This window comes from Seriola dumerili, unplaced genomic scaffold, assembly GCF_002260705.1.
Source record: "Seriola dumerili isolate Sdu_G_001 unplaced genomic scaffold, Sdu_1.0 BDQW01000425.1, whole genome shotgun sequence".
NCBI lineage: Eukaryota > Metazoa > Chordata > Actinopteri > Carangiformes > Carangidae > Seriola > Seriola dumerili.
The window spans coordinates 1,055,359-1,076,779 of NW_019174680.1; the positions used below are offsets into that span (position 1 = coordinate 1,055,359).

Genomic DNA, 21,421 nt, shown 5'->3' on the forward strand with positions numbered 1-21,421 from the left:
CCAGCAGGGAGCATCGCAGATCATACGAGTGCCTGGAAGCTGACTGGAATAATATTCTGAGAAGTGATGTTTGATTCATCTGTGACAAAGAAAGTGAACTGACCGATGACATCTGCAGTAACCAGTGAAGTCAAATCGGGTCATTACAGCAAAAAACAGCCCCAAGTTTCAACCATATTTATTTCCATCATAACCTAATGCAGTATCCACAGAATCAGAGACAAGACAGGCAGCAGGGTGTAAAGGTTAGAGGCTGCATCGCTAATCATGAAACTAGGAGAAATAATATGTAACCTTTTCTCAACATCATAATCCCCTTTTAAACAGATATCCCACTACATGGCCGTTATGAAGAGCACTCATTAACCGCCTTTGCTTGTTTACACTGAACCAAACACAGTCGTCATAGTGCGGCTACAGTGTGAGACTTTAGATAACACGTTCAGGAATCAGAGGTGTGACATGTAAGACAAAAGCATTGGCGTCTGTCCCTCCACGCCGGCTCTCCCTTTCCACAGACATCGATCCTGCTCCATGACCGCCTCCACTACCGGTTCAATACCAGAACAACACTAAGAAGCAATTCAACTAAAACCCTACCACAATGTGACATATTCTTCTTCTGTGCCATTTTACAAAATATTTACTTCACATCGACAGTAAAACACATGGTCACATGGAATCAGGAATGATTTTACCATCATTTTATTCTTTTTCCTATTACAGTATGACTGAATGTATATTAAAAAAAAAATACAAATAGAATACTCACTGTTTTCTAATAAATTATCTGTGTTCTACATTTGAACTTAAGGCAGGAAATCCCAGAACAATGTGTTCTCAGGAAGTAAAAACAGCAGCTGAGTCTGAGGCCCAATCCCAATGTCCCTCCTGGGGGACGTCACCTGGTAAGCGACTGAGTGTGAGAGGCTGCAAGGGCTCAAAATGGTATAAAGAGGAATGGGAAAGCATTTTCTCTGTCACATATCAAGTTACCCCGACGACGTCAAAGCATGTTGCATACAATTGTGGGTTTGGGACTTTTGATTATAAACATAATGGTGATGTTGGATAAGAGCTGTTGAAAATAGATTTGGAAATTCATTATCATACCATCATAGGACAAATAACTCCACACAGTTCTTGCTCTGAATCACCAGTGACCTGTGCGTTTATAAGGGTTTATTAGTGTTTGTTCCATTCATGCTTGTTTATCAACCGTTCTTCTCCTATCTTCTTCTTTTTTCCGTTTCATGGTGGTTGTTTATCAATCTTTTAATCCACCAATGTCTGTAGAGTTCCTGGTCCAAGATTTGTACAAAACGTCTTTTCAATCCATCCACTAATTGTTGAGATATTTCAGTCTGGACCAAAGAGGAGCACCTACCAACATTGCTGTCTCTAGACCCACACTGCTACTGTAGCTAGAAATAATAATAGTAATTTTCAACCAATCAAATTAATTCAAAACATAAACCTAATGTCTGATCCCTGCAGTAGCTTTATGTGGGTAAAGCCCAATGCTTGTTCTCCCTACTGTGAACCCCCAGCAACTCTCTCCCCCACTCAACCACATCGTTGCGGGGCTAAGTCTTGGCAAGGGCTTCAAAAAAGCCTAAACTGGCCAAAGGTGCACTGTGTTATTTTAACATTTTTAAAGCTAATGTGGATCCAGATGGGAAGTTTCTGCCAGACAAACAGGAAAAAAACAGGACATTTAAAGATAACTGTGTAAACGTGTTTCCTGAGCGTCACTGGAGATTGATTTTGATGTGCATCCACTTCACCTCAGCTCTTATTCTGATAACACATCTCTAGTCAGTGGTGGAAATGATTCCCTCTCAGCTCTCGGCAGCCAATGAGACTTCTTGTTTGGATTTTCTTGTCTCGTACCATGAGAGGCTGGTGTCAGTCATCTCCCTAATGGAGCGCTTGTGGAGGCAAACAGCCAGTGGGGACGACTGTATTCTGTTTCATCACGTGGGAGACAGGGGCTAAAGAGACCCCATTATGTCTGATGGGAGGGGATCCACAAAGCAGCTTTCTCCACTGCAACGTCAGGGGGAGATGGAGCGGGACCGAGTGGAGGGAGGAGAGAGATGGAGACAAACATGTAGAGAGAGATAGAGTGAGAGAAGGGAGGAGAAACCTGACCTACTTCTCTTCGGCTTATTTATATGCAGAGGACAACATAGTGAACCAACCAGAGTCTGAGGAGCTGGCATAGCAACAACAGTCAGAAAAATCCCTGTCTGAAAACCAACTGGTTAACAATACCAACACGAAATGATAAATTGTGAATTTATGTGAAGACGTCTATTGAAATAATCTGTAATAATCTATTTTATAAATCCAATGATTAGTTTATACGTTAAAAAAAAATCAGGAAATACTATAATTTCTCCCTGAACTTGTATTTTAAAGAAGAGCCTGGTGTTATTCTATATTTTCTTATTGACAAGTCTGCCTGTGTCTGCCTTTCTGACTTTCCTACCCTGTCTGTGACACTCACTGGTTTCCTAATGAGGATTTACATGTTTAACAAGAGTTCTGCAGATATGCCGACAGATCTGTGAGGCTGCACTTAGGCCCAGCGATGCATTGCACTGCATGCTAATATCAGCATGTTAACATGTTTAGCATGAAAAATACAAACATGCTGATGTTTAGAAGGTGTAATGTTCATGTCACCATCTTAGTTCAGCTACTTGGTCATAAACTTAAGTATTACTGACCTGACGGATCATTACTCCATCCAATAGGGGAACATGAATATCTGTCAGTCCGTTTTTTTTTTTGTTAAGTTACTTTTTTGGCCATTTTATGCCTTTATTTGAAAGAGACAGGAAATGCAGGGAGAGAGTAGATGATTGACATGCAGCAAATGTTCTGGCCGGCTGGGAGTTGAGCCAGGGACTCATTTGAGCCCATGTGGTAAGTGCCCTATCCATTCGGCCATCAGGTCGCCCCCCCTCCAACTGTAGTCACCACTGAAAAGAGGGATGAGATGGGATGCAATGATTTCTTAAATATTTAAACAAACCTCCACCCAGTGTTTTAGCAGCTTATTTCCTAACAATGAGTGGGATGTACAACATGAACCACAGTCTACAGTGTCCATCTGTGTCTGTGTCTCAAATCACTCTCTGTTTACCACATAGTGCACTGTGTCCAGAGTGTCACATTTTATTCACTTAAATGGGGAAGTGATCTCAGGCTTTTGGACCCCACTTTATGTGACGTTAATTGAATAAGTCAGGCCCCACAGTGCTTCAGTAGTAATGACACCATCATGTGGAAGCAAAGTATGACTCAGCAAGATGCTGGGGCACTGAGCTTATCCATTCTCTGGTTTAGATATTAAGACTATGGCACCCGTGGGACGTGTTTCGTCCCAAGAGTTGTTTTCCTAACCAGGAAAACTCTATCAGTGATAATATATTTTTCTTTAAAACTTCCCTCTTGTATCTTACATCGGTGCCGTCTTTAAAATCTTAGTATGCCACAGACAGGAATTATGTCTATGTCACGATCCGCCCCTCACTTCCCCTCTGCCCCTGCCCCATCTCCCCAGACCTGCCATTATTCATCTGCCCACTGTTGTTTTCCCACCATGTTTTTCCTGTTTCCATACACACCTGTTTCTTATCTTCAAGCACCTGCACGCTCACACACTTGCTCCCTTCCTCAGTTACCTCATCACCCAAGCCAGTATTCAAACCTGCCATTGTCACCAGTTCATGTTTACTTTCCCTTGTTGTCTGCTCCTGCCTGCCTGTCTACCTGCCTGTCTACCTGCCTGTCTAATTGCCTGTCTACCTGCCTGTCTACCTGCCTGTCTACCTGCCTGTCTACCTGCCTGTCTACCTGCCCATCTGCTCGTCATCCTGTCCGCTGTAAGCCTTATTTAACCAATTAAACCTGGTTAATCATGACCTGTATGACTGAGGATCTTCAGACATCTTTACCTATTAAACTTCCATCATCACTGAACTGGTCCTGCTGCCATGGACCCAGAAGATGAACTGCATGATTTGTCCTATAATCACATGTGCCTCTGTGGTGAGTGGAAAAGGGAGTCTAGTAGGAAGCACAAAGAGGCTGCTCTGAAGATGCAGCCGTTGCCTAAGAGCTCCTGAAGTGGATGGCTTAAGGACTTTCTGAACAACCCTGATTCTCCGCTTGCTTCTCAGTCGGCTAGCCTCCTTTCTTTTGCTGGGAGATATCTAGAGGTTGGAGTGCCTAGAAGAAAGCTTGGGTCTAGTAGATGTCAGTCCCCTATGCTGCCCAGTGCCACGGAGCTCTATGATCAAGGGCAGCCCCTGCTGACACACTGCCAGACCTCCCAGACCATCGGCCAAGCCGGCTCCCAACGGCAGATCATCATCCGCCTGCCTGCTTATCAACCTGTGAGCCTGTAAGCCTTATTTTATCTATTTATTATGAGTCTGTTTTCAACAACCTTGACAGTGAAAGTGTTGAACTAGACTGAACCGAGCGCTGTACTACACACCTCTTAGGAGGAGCTGATTTTAAAATGAACTGACAGAAGCTGAATTCTTACCCCCTGCACTTGAATATGAAGCTGCCTCTCCTCGTAGGTGTTCCTGTCACTTCTTATTCATCTGACAGCTGTCTCAGCTTAAATGTTCAACCATTTAACAAGGGACAAAATCATCATACAACAATATGGCACGATGTGCTTCACAAAAGCAGTTCAACCAGCACGAGAACCTGATCTTCTTTCTTCCCCTTCAGAGGAAACACATTAGGTACTTAACGCCAGTTTGAAAAAAGCATTAACGTCTTTCTTCGTCTGGCTTCCACAGTGGACATACAGTATTATGGAATAAAAACACTTAACGCTTAAGTCCTTCTCTCAGACGAGCCGGCAGCGTGAGCAGGTGCAGCCCTTTAACATCTCGGCAGGGAAATGATGAGAGCCCACATGTGCATTCAGGTGTGTGTGTGTGTGTGTGTGTGTGTGTGTGAGTGTGAGTGTGTGTGTGTGTGTGTGTAGCATGAAGCTGAGAGAGACAACTGCTAAACAAGCCATAACTAGGACACCATGAATTATGCATCAATATCCAGATAGCTTAGCTGGAGCGGTGACTTGATTACCTGTCATATATAATTTAACTGCAGCATGTTTATGACAGACTCTACTGTAAACTCCACAGAGAAGCAGAAAGACACTCATGTACAGATTCAGAAGCACACACAGACATGGGTACAGGAAAAGCTGGTTGTTTATGAGGAGTTTATCAAATAATAGTAAATGACTATTTCCTGGACTAGAAATAATCATCAGTGTTGCCCTGTGATTTAACTGAACTGACTGAAGCAGTATTCAGGCATCAGCATGTGTGCTCCCCAGTCAGGAGTGTGTGACACTCACCCTGTTAAAGCGCTTGGCCTGGAAGAGGTGTCCGTTGACTCGGTAGAGTTTCCTCCATCTTCTGGCCCCGCGGCGATAGATCGATTCTAGGAGAGAGAGTAAACAGTTGTAGAGTAGCAGCATGGTGAGGGGGTGAGGGACTGATGGGGGTGGGGGGGATGAGTGAGGGTTGGGTGGGGGGGGGGGGGGGGGGGTGCTGCACTAGAGAGGAAGGGAGGAGATGGAGTGAAAAGTGTAAAAGCTGAGGTAAAGGTCCTGAGGCTTGTCCTTCATGTTAAGTCTGAGCTCAGGGAAAGAAAACCATCAGGTTTCTCTACGATGTCCCCACACGCACACACACACTTACAGACACCCAAAGTGCTTGACCCCCCCCCCGTTCAGTCCACTCTCTTCTTTCACCCTCCCTCTTCATCTTCCTCCCTCTTTCCCTTTCTTCATCCCTCCTTTTCTTTCACTCCTGGTGATGAATGAACTCCATAACGCCTTTTGTTCAGACTAGACTGTGAAGGTGCAGCCGTAGCTATTTATAATAAGAGCACGTAGTCCAGCTATTAATACACTGCATGGCATAAACAAGTGACTAGCAGTGTGCTGAATCTGGGAGGTTCTGTCACTATTTTAAAATGATGAGGAAACTTTATACACTCTTACAGAAGCTTTACTAGGATTCAGCAATATTACATTATTTATCTTCATCAGGGATGGGATTGTGATAATTCAATGTGGTGCTAGATTTTTTTTAATTTTATTTTCATTACAATTCTTCGGATATAAAGAGATGATTAAGGAAGACAAGAAGAATGATGACCTGACCATTTTTTAGTTTTAGTTTTTTTAGTTGAGTGTGCGGTTCTGCTTGTGGTGATGTTCCAGTTTCTGTTTTGGTCTGGTATTCTCTTTGGACCTAGTCTGGGTTTATAAATCCTCCTGGATCTGCCTCAGTTCTTCTGGGTTTAGCCTCATATTTGCTAAAAGTTTCTCTGCAAACTTTGAATCCCAAATTACAAGTGGAAGGCAAGAATCAATCAAACAGTAAAGGATACAAGTTTGTTGTCATACATCTCCTCCTTTGTGAAACTGACGTTGTGATGTGATCTGACAAGATGCTTGAATCTAAAATCATTCTTGCCATGTACTATGAGCTGCCAAATTTACCACAGTCACCAAATAAAAGACAGTCATCATATACCCTGAAGTGCATAAACATTATGACCACCCCTGGCAAATATGCTGTTGGTGCCACCAAAACAGCTGCGAACCAATGAGGCCTGGACTCTCCCTCTGCAGGACCTCTGTAGGTGCCCTGTGGTACCTCGCACCAAACCATTTGCAGGCAGGGTCTGTGAGGGGGATTGTAATTGTTGCAACACCCTGTGACTTCGGTAGACTCACCACTGCTGAGCGGGAGCCCTGCTGTTTCAGAGATGCTCCGACTCCGGCATCTGGCCATGACGGTTTGTCCTCTGTCACAGTCGCTCAGGTCTTTACCCCCTCCCACATCCTACACAGTGACTACGAGAACCGACTGCTCGCTTAGAGCCTAATATATGTTGTAACAAGATAATCAATGTTATTCACTTTCTCTGTGAGTGGTCATAATGTCTTGGCCCATCAGTGTACTGCACTGCAACTAGACGTTTAACAAAACATGCCCACAGTCCAGCGCCCCTGTCAAAGGCCATAATGAGCACAATTACTGTTTGTTTAACCATTATGCATCATGTCTGTTGTTTATATTACTTAGTCATGGTTCAGACAAGTGTGCAGATGAGCTCTAAAATCAAAGTGTCAGGGCAATCAGTGATTACTGTAGGAAATTATTATAGACAACCATTATATTTCTATTAGCAGCAGGAAATTTGGATTTCGGGGTGTTACGTAAGACGGAGCTGAAAGAAGAACAATTTCATTTGGTGCACTACCACACAGCAAAACAGCAGTGGAAATCAAGAGCAGTTGGGTGACTTCCTGCTGAATTCTGGGCATATTCTATATCCTACATCTAATATCCTATATCTAGCCTATATTCTATATTTTTCATAATATCAACAAATCCTGTGAAAAGGCCCAAAACCACAATCAATGTATCCTACTAACAAACATTGTGTGTCTGTGTCCTAGGCTTGATGTACAACACTGTACATTTTTATCCGTCACACAATAACCATCAGGAGGCGTCTGAATGGTCCCAGATTCATTCTGCAGCAGGAAAACGAGCCCACAGATGGTCTGGTCTCCACAGAGCCCTGAACTCAACATCATGGAGCCAGTCGATCATGAAGAGACAAAGACACTAAGACAGACTGAATCCACAGATGAACTGTGGCAGGTTCTCAACCTACTTGACAAGTACCTGAGGAACTGTGTACAGGTGAACTGAGGAGGACTGCTGCTGTTTTGTTTACTGCATTTTGTATGTAGTGAACTGATGAATAAAAACTACTTATGGCAATATTTTTGAAAGGATCCTCAAAACACACACCGTCCTGCTGCCAGAAATACTCAGTAGAGCACTAAATCTGAATTCATCCGCCACTGAAAACAGTCCCCAGCACATGCTCTATTCCTCCTTTTTGACAATTTAAGAAAATAGTTCTCAGATTTTACAAAGTTATCCCTTCTCCTGCTTATTTTCACAGGCTGACACAGAGCTGACAAGTAAACTTGTAAAACTGGTGCAGTGTCCCTTTAAAGGCCATAAAGTAGCGTGCAACACTTTTTCAATGTTGACTGAAAAATTAGCAATACAAATCATACAGATCAATAAATTATCAGCATAAAGGGAACTGGTTGGCTGAACCACATCAGGTGCTGCCCTCCTGACTCCCTCTAATTATTCAGTAGCTACTCTCACAGTGTGGCCCGCCCCCTGTCTGCACCGGTTTTCCAGTCTGGTTGGTTGCTCCAGTGATGGGTGCGGCTGCGATATACTCTTCGACTCACTCATTTTTTTTTGCCTCTGTTGCTATGGTAGCCACAGCCCACCATATACTGGCTATTATTGGTTGGTTGTGAGGATGTCGGGATGACATTGTCTGCAAATAAAAGTATATCTTAACAGCGATAACCCTTCTCCTCCTCTGAGAAATGACTCTACCACTGCACACAAGCTGAACATACTGTACATCAGATTTACTGTTTATCTCTTGAGCAGTGTGTGCAGAGCTGTGCTTAAATTTGCATGCCCCGGGGTGAACTCTTGTTCCAGATGGTTTTAACACAAATGGGGCCTCACACCATCTTGAACATTTAAGCTAAGAATCAGCATCCTTGTCTATTGTCTGCAATGTGCAACACTTATATTATTCAAGGCAATATATATATATCTGTCGCTTTAGTTTGGCAAGCAACACTGACAAGCAGATTTAGTCTGGTCCCAGCCAACGTTTAAGTTGTGTTCATCTCTGTATGCAAATCAGCAGCCATAGAGAATGGGATTTAAACACTGTACCAGACCCTTGGTACATGAGGTACTGACTGGGATTAAAGGGCAGCACTGCAGCAAAACTCCTGTCACAATGGTAGTGTATGGTAGAGACTTCTGCAGCCTTGAAAAGCTATGCATTCTGCCTTTTTTTTGCATGGCGATGAATGTTTTTGTGATTCTTGTATCTCTGAGTCGGGGCAGCGGAGATCAGAGAGAAAGCGAAGCAAAGGGGAGACACAAAGAAGCCCTGCTCTTCAGGGTCTCATCTGTGAACTCCCTCTAATCCTGTTAACTCGAGGCCTCTGAAGGAGAGTGCCGCCTGCCTCAGAGATTCACTACACTGTGTTTCCATAGTTACCCAATATTTCTTCCTCCGCGCCCATACTGTTGGCTGAGTGAGGGAGTTGGGAACGACACAATGCGCCGGTAAGTCTCTGAACCTACACGTCATGTTACACGTTCTCGGTGCCCACATCAGATGCTAAACACAGTGTATGGGATTAAATAATTGATGTGCAACAGATGTTTTGTTGCAGCTCTTAGCTGACTGTCTTCAATCAGAGTGCTGATGAATACATGACTGGTTACACAGAAGAAATTTAAATGGAAAGTGTTTCCTCTTAAAGACCTCCACCAATAAAAATCAAGTGTTTAACCTTGTTAACATGTCCATATGTTTTTTTTTTTAAATATATAATACAAGACATATTATGAGTGAAATAAGCAATCAACACCGTGACTGCGTTATTTAAACCTTGGATTTGCAGTGAACCAAGGACAAGAACCAGGGTTTCATACATCACAAACCTAAGGAACCGACCCTGTCAATTTGCGGAGACGGAGGGCGGGGCAAAATAAACCTAAAACCAGTCAGTACAGAGAGTGAGCGTTTGTATTAGCACAACCACTAACACTGTGTCAGCCAGAGCCAGTTACAAGCTCAGGAAGTAAGGGTAGATGTGCTTTTTTTTCTTTTTTTTTGCCATACAAATCATCAGTCTCTGGGTTTAAATGGTGATTATACTGTTAATAATCTATTCGAATAAAAATGTCTCTGATGTACAAACACATTTTGACATTTTTTATTGGAAGCATCAAGGCCAGTATAAACTATTCCATAGAGAACACTTTAGCAAAGCAGGACAAACATTCGAAACTTAATACTCAAATACTCAAACTAATTACTTACATGTATAAAATAATTCAGAAAGAGACTAATTCAATCCAGACTGGAAAACAAATGAATGGATGATTAACATCTATACTTTAAATGTATGTCTGTATGTCAGTAATATTTATAAATTACATTAGATTAGATAAAATTAGATTAGTTTAGATAAGATTACACTAAATGACATCAACATGTAAAAAAAAGTGCTGCTCTGTGATCATTATAACGTTCTGAAAACATATTTTCTCCTTCTGCTTCTTCCTGTGAATGTTGAGGTTCTACTTGTGCCAGAGTTAGAACAGTTGTTGCTCAGATGGTTGTTGGACATTTTTTCACTGCTTTTAAGTGGGTGGGGCCCAGTAGAGAAAATGTGATGTCATATGCTTCCATGCACCAATCAGAGTTTAGCAACATTTGAAGCAAGATGTGATGATAGCTGGGAGGTTGTTTGCTTATGTTAACAGCATTGTTAGACAGGAACACACCCACACGGTCCTGATGGAGCTGATTAGCTGAGATTTTGACCAGTAAGCTACGTAATGAATAAGGATGTTTTTTTCTAAACTTTAGCCCTGCTTGTTGCTCATTTATTCCTAAATATTTAATATTATAGAGAAATAAATTAAGATTTTAAACCAACTAGGCATCCTGCTTGTCAACATGTCATGGATTATAATGAGCAGATTCAGATCTGATCATCATCACATGACAAAAATGTGCAAGACAGAAAGTAAAACATGACATTTCTTGCTGCTCTTTTGACCATGTCCACTCTTTAATTGGTGGAGAATAATCCTGCAAGTGTTGGTGCTCTTTCTTCTGTCTGGTCTGTTCATGTTGATCTCACACAGAACTGAGTCTAATCAACCTTGAGTAGATTTGGTTTGGGTCTGACTGTCTCCAGTTTCTTTTCTTTTTGGGTAAATTTTCTTTGGATCTGTTTCAGATCAGGTCTAAATCTTTGAACCTCTAAAAACACGTTTTTAAAAATCTAAAAAACTGAATGTGACAAGGATTTAACTTTCAGATACTGCTATCTGCTGCATGTTAAAAATGTTTTACAGGGTTCTGATTTCTGACTGATTTCATTGAATTTCTGAACACGACTCATATTTTAAGTCTGAGTTAAGTCTGCATTAGCTTCAAAGAAAAAAAACAATTTTTAACTAACAAGAACAGCCTGAGTGTGAAGGTTGAATTCACACATTAAATAAGGGTCAAGTGAGGAAGAGTGTTGCTGCAGGAGAGTGCAGGTGATGTTAAACCTGAGGTGAAACCAGAAGCGATTGTGTGATGACCAGTAATTTCTCCTCAAAGACACCTACTGCTGCGAGTCGTCATGACGCTGTAAATACTGCCACAATATTGGCTCAATATCAGTCAGTGTCAACCACAACTAAAGATAAATACATCAGAGGGATTTCCCAGCCTCATCTATCCCTTCATGCTTTACCCACAGATAACAGCAGCCTCTTAAATCCCCTCTGGTTATAACAGATGTTATTTCTTACTGCATCTAATTAAAAAGCAGTGTCTGGATCAGTTCTCATTTACATCTTGCTAGGACCGTCCCGGCAGTCTGAAGGCGATGCGAACTAGAAATGCCGCTACTGCTTCAGACTTGCTGCAACACACCACTTGCACTTGACTAGCAGACCTTCAAACAGCTGACCTATTACAACATCCCCCTCTGAAATAGCACGAGTGTTGCATTGCCCCATTTTTATGCCAAGGTGCCAGAATGAGAGTAAGAAAGACACGGAGTGAAGGAACAAAGCAGGCAAAGCAAGTCAAAGCACTTTTTTAAACCACGAATCAAAACACAATACTACACCTCCGGATGCAAAGGCCAACGCGCACAGTCCCGCCATTTTGTCCGTGGAAGGTATAAAGAAGAGCAGACGGCCTGCTGGTGTGGGAGCCGTGCAGCAGGAGGACAGGGTGGTACTACCAAATCCCTTCAGGACAGGACATTTACAAGGGCTTGACTCATTTCCAGACATTGTTCCTCTTACTCACAGGGAAGTAGCAGCATACAAGTTGCTACCAACAACACCCGCCCCCTGCCTCAATTACCCCTCAGAAAAAAAAAAAAAAAAAGAAGAGGAAAGCACAAGGCCTCAGGACTGGGAGTACACTGTACTGTATGTTATCAACGATCAGCAGCAATCAGCAGCGTGTGACTGCACGTATCCGTCAGTCTACGGCACTTGTCAACTTTTGCAAAGTGTCAAGTTATTTTCTGGACACTCTGTTCCTGCTGCCAACTGTTGAGAGCCATTACATAAAGCAAGGTTATTACAGGCCCACACTTCCAAAGGAGCTGAGAGGCATCAATGAAACAACCCTGAGGCTTTTTCAGACACAATTAGACCTCTGTGATAGAGGATGCTCAACAGAGGCATGACTAACTTTGTTAGTTTGACTTTTAATTAAAGCGTTTATTCAATTGTCCTTTTAATCAGTGTGTTCCAGATAAAAGGGGGAGAGGACGGACGTTGCAAAGTGCATGAAAATTATAAAACAAGTCCAATTTAAAAGTAGGGATCACTGAAATTAGATCCGGATTTAGGAGTCGTGTAGAGCTTTATGAGGACCGTAGGGGTTTTCTGAAAGTGACAGGGTAGGAGGTAGACACGGACGTACTGTACGACAGGCACACAATCAGTGTGTGTGGGATTCCCTGGGCTGCAGATAAGTCAGTGTCACATGGTGATGAGTCAGCCGCTCTAGGTGACACCATTGCAACAGATCCATCACATCTTACACCTACATCCATGTCAGTGGATGCTAACGTCTCTCATTCCTTCTGACCTGTGTGATGTGTCTCCTTCCAGAGGGTGAATTTACTGTTTGGCCATAAAGAGCATGAATACAATACTTTAATCTGTCAACACAAAATATCGACTAAAGACAAGAGGACAACATTCAAAGACAAGATAGGAAATCCCTCAGTCAGAGTCGATGAACCGGAATAACCTCATTCATGGGCATCAAGGTGAGAACTGATCACTATCAGAAAAAAAAATCAGTATGATACTGAAAAATGCTGACTGTGGTGGTGTCAGTGTTACAAGACGCTTGTTATCAATACCTACATTCTTTAGTTATCATTAGTAGTAGTGACCTCAAGTGTTAACAGTAATACGTGGGTTGTAGTTTTATCTTCTCTTTATATAAAATCAGCATTTTCTTACAAGAAATAATAATAATTAAAAAAATAATTAAAATAATAATAATAATTTCACCAGAAATGCAGCACCCTGCACATCCCTACTCTTTTTGATTATTGTGTGTTTTAAGCTGCTGGTGTGAGCCACATATTCTGAAATGAACCCAAATCAAAGGCTAAAGTAAAGTAGGCCACCACCGAAGATCCTAGTGTCACAACGACATCAACCAAACACTATATTGATGCTTTTTCTGTTCTTTCATTTATTTTATCTGTTAATTTTTAACTCTCAGACTTTCCATTTGGCTACCTCACATGCTCACAGTGTTACATGAAAAAAAAAAAACATTCAAAAAACATTGAACCTTTCACTTTTCCAACCTTCTTTACTTCTATTTTGTCATATGAAGTTGTTCTAAACTGTCCTCACCGTCTGTGGGTTCTAATTTACTGATCATCATCTGTCCTCCTTCAGCTCATTGTCCACATCCCTCTCTTACAGTGTGTGATAGTCCTCACAGAGTAGGTAATGTCATCAGCTTTCAGGACTGCACCTGTGCTCGACTGTGACTATCTCCAATCCTCTGGTGACGCCTCTAATAACCTGCTTTATATGTTTAGATGCTTGATTCAAAGAGCAACACTTCAACATGCAGTGTGTTACTGCTGATACGGTGATGATAGTTTTGATAGTTTTGCTCGTGTATAATCAGACATCAGTATTTACATAGTGCTGATTTATAGCAGGTAAAGTCTTGCTCACACTGCCATTAGATTTCTGTGTGCATGCAATGTGGTCGCCTTCCTCCTGGTTCTCTGAAGGACTCGTAGTGACCTGGTTATGAATACTGCAGGTCACCATGTTTTCATGTTTTTGCTTGTTTTTTATAGGTGCATCAGGAGGGCAGGTAGTTTGATGAAGTAGTCTTGGAGCACGCTGTGACCTGATCATCTAATATTTAGGTCCATACACCAAAGAAAATCTAGGACATAGCTTTTGGGCAGGCACGGAAACTGTTTTAAAAGTCTGTCAGCGCACTGGTCAACCAATCCTGACCATCTGAATACTAACTGACAACAGTAAACACATGGAGAGCCTAACTGAGGCACTGGGGTACTGAGATCTTAGCATCCCATCAGCATATCTACAAACTGTTTCCATTTCTGCTCATCTTCTCCAAACACACTCATGGACCACTAAATAAAAGCTGTGCATTGATCTGGAGAAGCCAGTCTCATCAGTGTGGATATATAATCTATGCAACATCTGCAGTAGCTTATGAACCCATGAAACGTACGGACACATACAACATAAACAGAAAAGTGACGATATGGAAGCATCTGGAACATTTCTACCTGCCTCAAACAACCAGACTACGTCAGAAAACAATCTTACTTCTTAAAGATTTCAAACCTCATTAACATCTCTTGAACATTGCTGTTTGAGATAACAGATGACAGTTTTAAACGTTGTGATTGTCGATAGTTTAGGAGAAATGCGACAAAGCTTCCAGAACTGCCGGCATGTTTTTCTTTTAGTTTGGAAATCAGAAGACCAAAAGAAAGAGAGAACATCGAGTCCATCCACTAAAATCTGAGAGAAGGCAGTATGATCAATCATCCACTGAAGAGTCTCAGGATAATTCCTCCATGTCTATTCCTTCAGTAAGAGAGGAGAAAACTGTGCGATGACTCTGAGAGGTCGGTCTTTTACAGTTCGATTATCTGGCTGAATGTGGTGATTTACTGCCTCTTCTGTCTCCATCTCATGTCAAACTGACAGGTGGATTAGTTTAAAACAGCCTCCAATCACTGTAAGTGACAGTTGACCTTATACAAAGACTATCCAGATATGATATATTGTACATGTTCGATCTGCAAAACAAGTCACAACTGATTTTCTGTTCTTTTTTTTGTTTGTTTCTCCTTTGGTTTTCGTGTCTTTAGTCCGTGTGCATCTGCACTGATGCAACTAATAATTGCTTTCATTATTGATGAATCTATTGACTTCTTTTTCAAACGTTAGAAAGAATTTTTTTTTTCATTTTATTTATTTTTCATTTTATTTAAGTACTGAATTGAGGGTTACATGAAACAGAAAATTCACATTCCACGCAATTCTCCACATCTTTGAGGCTGCAGCCAAACATTTAGTACTGATGTTGATCCACCATAATATTACCCAATCGTTTCAACACTAGTGTTTCTCAGCGGCGCTTGAACTACCATCGAGGACACTGAGGTCACGTCTTTAAGGTTTCTCTCTGAATACTTTACATCCTGCAGTAAAGAAACACAGATGATTTCAGTATTTCTACACCAACAAAAATAAAGGATGCAGGGTTTCTCAGCAGAATTAGACTCCAGCAGTGTTGAGAAGGTTTTGAAACAGCATGTAGACCTTCACCGTGGGAAAACATCCACCCAGTGGAGTGAATAAATAAAACATGAAAAATCCAAATAGTAAAAGTGTTGTGAGACTTCTGTGAGAACGTCTGTGTTGTGGGTTCATGACCTCAGTGTTTCTATGGCGTGTTTCTCCTGATTTTAAACTTATCACAGGTTTCTACACGAAACCAGCAGCTCATGTTATTGATTGAAGAGTAAAGCTGAAGTGATGGCTCAGTTTATGGACTGATGGAAATCACAATGAGTCATCAGCTGCTTTCAGCTGAGGATTTGCTGCTTTGTGTTGTATGATTGTAAATTCAGTCTCTTTGGATTTTGGACTGTTGGTCAGACAAAACTAGACGTTTGATATTTAACTCAAGGTCGTCTTACTAGTTTTTTACTGGACATTTTTACCACATCACATCAGCTTTGATGTGATGTGGTAAAAATGTCCAGAAAAAAATACTAAATAGTGATTTTTTTTAACTTTAGATTTTTTAACTTTTAAAACTCATTTTTTAACTACTATTAAGCAATGCACAATAAACGTATAATTTGTCGTCTTATTGTCTACCTGGTTGTGTATTTGAATGCATATTTAAATGCATTTAAATATGCACTGATCATTGTTCATAAAAATACATGTCTGCTTGTTTATATGAATATACTGTATATCTGAATATATATTTAAATAATTGAAATTTTGTATCTGCAACATTTCTATTTGGAAATAATCATAATTCAGGCCTCATTCACTGCTTTAGATTTGAAGTTTATATTTGTTGCTGTTGTCTAGATCCATCTTGTACATGTAATCTAAAAATTACACATACTAAGCTTATCAAGTGCAGTTAGTATATTAGTTTAATCTCTGAATGGCTCCTATAATTGAGTTTTCAAACACAATTCACTCTCTCTGTCAGCTGTTACGATTTTAAATAACTCATTTGCATGATTGCAGCAATAAATATGTAGAGTCGTGTTGCTTCAGACTGCTGGGAGTGGTTAACAGAAGCCAGACTATCCTTAAATCAAGAGGGACATACAGTATCTTGACTATAACATTGTTACTACTCACTTGTCCAGGGAGACAGATAGACTGTGGGTCGTAAATAGGTTATTTAGATCCTAATCATTAGCTGCTGTGGTACTGAGAACAACCAAGAGGCACAAGTTGTCAGGGCTGACAGTCTGCAGATGACAGAGCGGAGCCTCACATGCTCCCAGCGAGGAAAAAAAGGGGATATTCAATTTAGATGCAGCTGCTGATGTTAAGACGAAACACACACACACACACTCTGTCTAATAGTTACTGAGGAGTCTAATTGACCTTGTGGAAAATGGATCTAGTTCAAGCTCGCTTTGCATATAAACCACAGGACGCATGCAACAAGACAGTGGAGCAGTTTTACATGATTAGTATAAAAAGGAAGAAACACGCTTCAGCAGAGTAACCTATTTCCTTAACCAGCTGATACTTAATGATGTCATCGCTGGCAAAGAAAGGCAAAGCAGCTCACTTCAACTTAACTCACTTCCAATGCAACCTCTCTGCTGAGCCTGACATGCTCTGTGGCTGACTGTCTGTCGCTGCACAGACCTCAGGTGACCTAACGTTGTCTGGATCCCGGCGGCAGAGCCGTCCATGCTGACCCAGGATCCCCTACCTTTGACTCGAAGGTAGAAAAGCAGCGTGAGTAGCATCCCTCCAGCTGAACGGTACCGCTCCCTCGCCTTCACACCCTGGATCTCATGGTAGTCTCCCGTACATCCTCCACCACTCCTCTCCTCATCCTGTCTTCCTCCTCCTCCTCCTCCTGCTCTCACCAAACAGCTTCGCTTGTGTCTCTGTGTCGCTCTCTCCTCCCTCCCCTCCCTTCCCTCCTTATTTGCTTTCACTCCCCTCCAGGCTGCTTCTCTTCATCTTCCTGTCACACTACACACACGCTACTGATAGTACACATCACAGAGGGATTATGCAAACATGCACAAATTACAAAATACGCTTTAAAAAATAAATTTCTTCATGTGCTTGTCTGAACAGGGATCACGCCACATGACTGAGGTTTGTCACAGGAACCCATCGTCTGCTTTGTGTTGCAGTTACACGATGTTGCCCACAAGATGGCAGAAGTGGCTCTGAATCCGACAGCAGCATCTTCTGCACACAACACATTTGAACCTAAATTTAAACCTTGAGGACTATTTTTAGTGTCAGTTCTGTGCCTACTGGAGTACGTCGTGGATGACAGCTACACTGTCCTCAACACCTGTATCTGGATGGACTCAACATATTCCATCAAACTGAGAGGAAGTTTGCTGCTCCACTAATATTCCAACCTGTGATGCTCTTACAGCACACTGCACATCTCAGGGACAGAAAACTGGGCAGATGTCTGTGTGTGGAATGAATGAATGATTCCTAATTAATCACAGTTTAAATTAAATCATATAACTGTTAACCTTAGCTCCACAAGTCTTACAGGATCCATGATCGCTAACTTATATGACGTTATCCTTGCTGTTAAAACCCAAACTTCCTCTTTCTAAAAAACACATTAAGGCACTGGCTACATCAAATGAATCTGTTCTTTTTATTGACCAGGCCTGGAATGTCAAACATGCTTATTGGCTTTTTGCAGATGTGTTGTTATGGGTGTATCCGTCAAAACTAGGTGTGGTCACCCCTGTTGTTATTTGTGTGACACCTGGGCCCAGTATTCACCAGCCTATAAAATCTAGGTCCGGTTAATCTCTCTCTCTCTCCCTCTCTCTCTCCCTCTCTCTGCAGGCAGCCAGTTGGTGCACCACTCACCCTCTCCGCCCGCACTTCATCCACCTCACACTGATCTTACTGACGTTCACGCTCCAAGCTTTGTGATTTTTTTTTTTTTTTTTTATGTATTTCAAGGATTTCTGTTAAATAAATAAGTAATGCTAATCTATAAAATGGTATGTGGCCCTCCCCGTCATGGCTGTAAGAGCCAGGCTGTGACCCGAGGTTTGAGGTCATTTATAAACAGTGTCTCTATTACACAGCCTGTCCACCAGAGAGCACTCACAAGTAAAAGGTCCTGCTCAGTATCCTGGTCACAACTCTTTAAAAACACAAACATAAGCTATGCTATGTGATTATATAAAACATTAATACTATCATCTGATATGTCATCAGATTTTTAAAACTCTTAAATAACAATATCAGCATCAGCCTCAAAAATCTAGTAAAGTATTCATATGAAAATCAGAAAACTAAAACCAGAAGATGCTCCTTCAGTAAAGTTCAGGCCTTAGATGACGTGATGATCAAATCCTGTAAATTCCACCATAAAAACTGATTGTTTTCGGACAGGCACGCCCAGAGCTCTCTCTCTCTCTCCCAGCGCCAAACACAGACTTGGACAAATTTATGTCTATCCTTGCCCGCCAGTGTTGCAATACCGGGGAGGTTGTGCAAGCATTTTCTGCATTCCTTCACAGTGAGGGTGGAAGGCTATTCTCTAGGCTGGACCCACAGCTTTATCAAAGCAACTTTCAACACCTTTTAACTTTATCAGCGCTACCAGGAGCAGGTGGTGCAGCGCAGCCACTCACTCACTGTGAATCGACACTGTGGCTGGGAGCAGTGTCGTGCATCGGAAAAACACGGGCTGACTGGTTTTGAAGAGGTTCTCCACTGGGAGGAACTGAGTGATTGGAAGTGGAGATACAACATTCCCTTTACTCTGTGTGGTTATTGGCACTCACTCAGTCCTCTCAGCTACACCAGCTAACTTCACTCAAACAAACATCTTCCTCTTTAAGACACCACTGCAGCTTGTTTTTACATTCTTGATGGTAGTGATAGTGTTTTACAGAGGTTTTAAAATATTAAGCTTCTCACATTTAATATCTTTTTTTTTTTTTAACTGCAATGGTATCACTGCCATGATCAAACAGTTTGAGACACTACTTTTTTCTCCTAATTCTGAACCCTTTTCCTCCTGGACCCTCTGGGTCCTTTAGTATCAGACGTTCATCTCAATTCAGTTCAATACAACTTTATTTGTACCTGTGGGGTAAATGTATTCAGACATTCTATGTTACTATATTTTCTATATAAGCTATATATATCTATATAGCCTTTTTTTCTTTAAAGGTCCCATTATTGTATAAAGTGAGATTTCCATGTCTTTTGACTATAAATCAGGTCTAGATTCCATATTGATATGCACACAGGTTTTGAGCCTCTCTTCTGATTGGCTCACCAACCTGTTGTTACTAGAGCTCCAGAGAGAAGCCTGAGAGAGGAGATGTAAGACTACACTGAGATGGTTTTTGGTTCTTAAAACCACACGTATATATTCTTATGGATATCAACACTTCAAGTGACTGCATCATGCATTAGTTGTCTTGCTATTTCATGTCATGTCCCAAAAGGGTTTCTCACACTATCATAACTCTTGACCTACAGGTGAGGCTTATAAATACCTCCTGTTAGAAGCTTGGGAACAGTCACCACTCGCAGTGCTAGTTGACTGCACTATTGTACCTGACAAGCTAACCGCTACACACTAGCCAGCTGTGACATAACAGCCTAGGTCAGTCGCAATAGCTCCCCAAATTAAGTGGGTGCTAGCTAGCTCTGTTGCTAACCGCACAAAAATTTCCACCCAGTTTATTCAAAAGACGCACTTGTTCCAGTGACTCCTGCCTCGCGTCTGTCTGCAGACCATGCCTCTTTTGTGCCGTTTATGGCCCAGCACAGCAGGGTTATTTATCACACAGCTGATATGACCGCTTCCTCTATTTGTCAAGACAGCTATTGATCAACTGCACAAATATGCATGACCACAAATAAATATATATGTATATAATTACATGTTTAATAATTACATGTTTTCACCAATATTGTACCGTTTTGCAAATGATTTGTCAGCTCACTTGCAATACCTTCACGGCGCACCAGTGGGCCCTGGCCCACAAGTTGGGAACCACTGCTCTAGTCACAGAAACCAGGCACCTTCACTGGATATCAAAGGTTGACTTTGTAGCTTGTACTGAAATGTAAGAATGGTGCTCCACACTCAGCCAACTTAGCCAGAATAACACACACGACAACCCACAGTGCTGGACCCAATATATTAAAGTTTGGCTAAGTCCTAATGACCTGACTAAATCCTAGTTTTCCTGCTCATGAGAGAGTTTCAGCTCCTTTGTCTATAAACCATTCACAGGCCATTGTGCTGTATTACTGTATTATGTAAGATTGCAGGGCTTTGCACAAAATGCTTTGACTTCAGAATATCAAAAACAACAAAGAATATCAGGGTGACCTGGTCAGGCATGTGGTGCACTGAGCAGAGGAATGCAGACTAAAAGACAAATGCAAGAGAATGGGGTAAAAAACAGAGATGAGAGGAAGAAAGCAGAGGAGATTGACAGATGAGGAGGGGTTATAATATAAGAAAGAGAGGACAGTCAGACAAAGGGGAAAAGCCGGGGAGAGGCCTCTGAAATGAGGCCAACAACTCTGCCACAGACAGTTAACAGCACTCAAACACGAGTCAGCTCAACGTAGCAGCTTAGTGGTCCTTCTCTCTCTGCTCGGCATGTAGCCACACCGAGGCTAGCGTGAGCGGCGGCATTGTTGTGTGGCTGGTTTGTGCCAGCGTAAGTGGTTGCCCAGTGGGAGCATTATGCAAGGGACCCCAGCCTTTTGTGGATTAGCCTTCTGAACAGATGTGCTCCGGGCTAACGCTATTCACTGCAGAGGTTCAATAGTGGGACATGCCAACCACTCCAAATCCAGCTGCACAACAGAATGAGGTCAGCAGCAGAGGTAGAGAAGAGACGAGTGGCTTTAAGGCTGTGCTGAGTACTGAG

General features: G+C 41.9%; 1 protein-coding gene across 2 annotated transcripts in view; it reads right to left on the reverse strand.

Annotated features, from left to right (window-relative positions):
* The window catches only part of prkcz (protein kinase C zeta), a 119,350-nt gene that overhangs the window by 46,054 nt on the left and 51,875 nt on the right, over positions 1 to 21,421 (reverse strand). For both annotated transcript variants that reach the window (XM_022761698.1, XM_022761697.1), the window contains one exon: positions 5,399 to 5,484. In XM_022761698.1, coding sequence (XP_022617419.1) covers positions 5,399 to 5,484 — 86 coding nt within the window. The remainder of the gene's footprint in view (positions 1 to 5,398; positions 5,485 to 21,421) is intronic.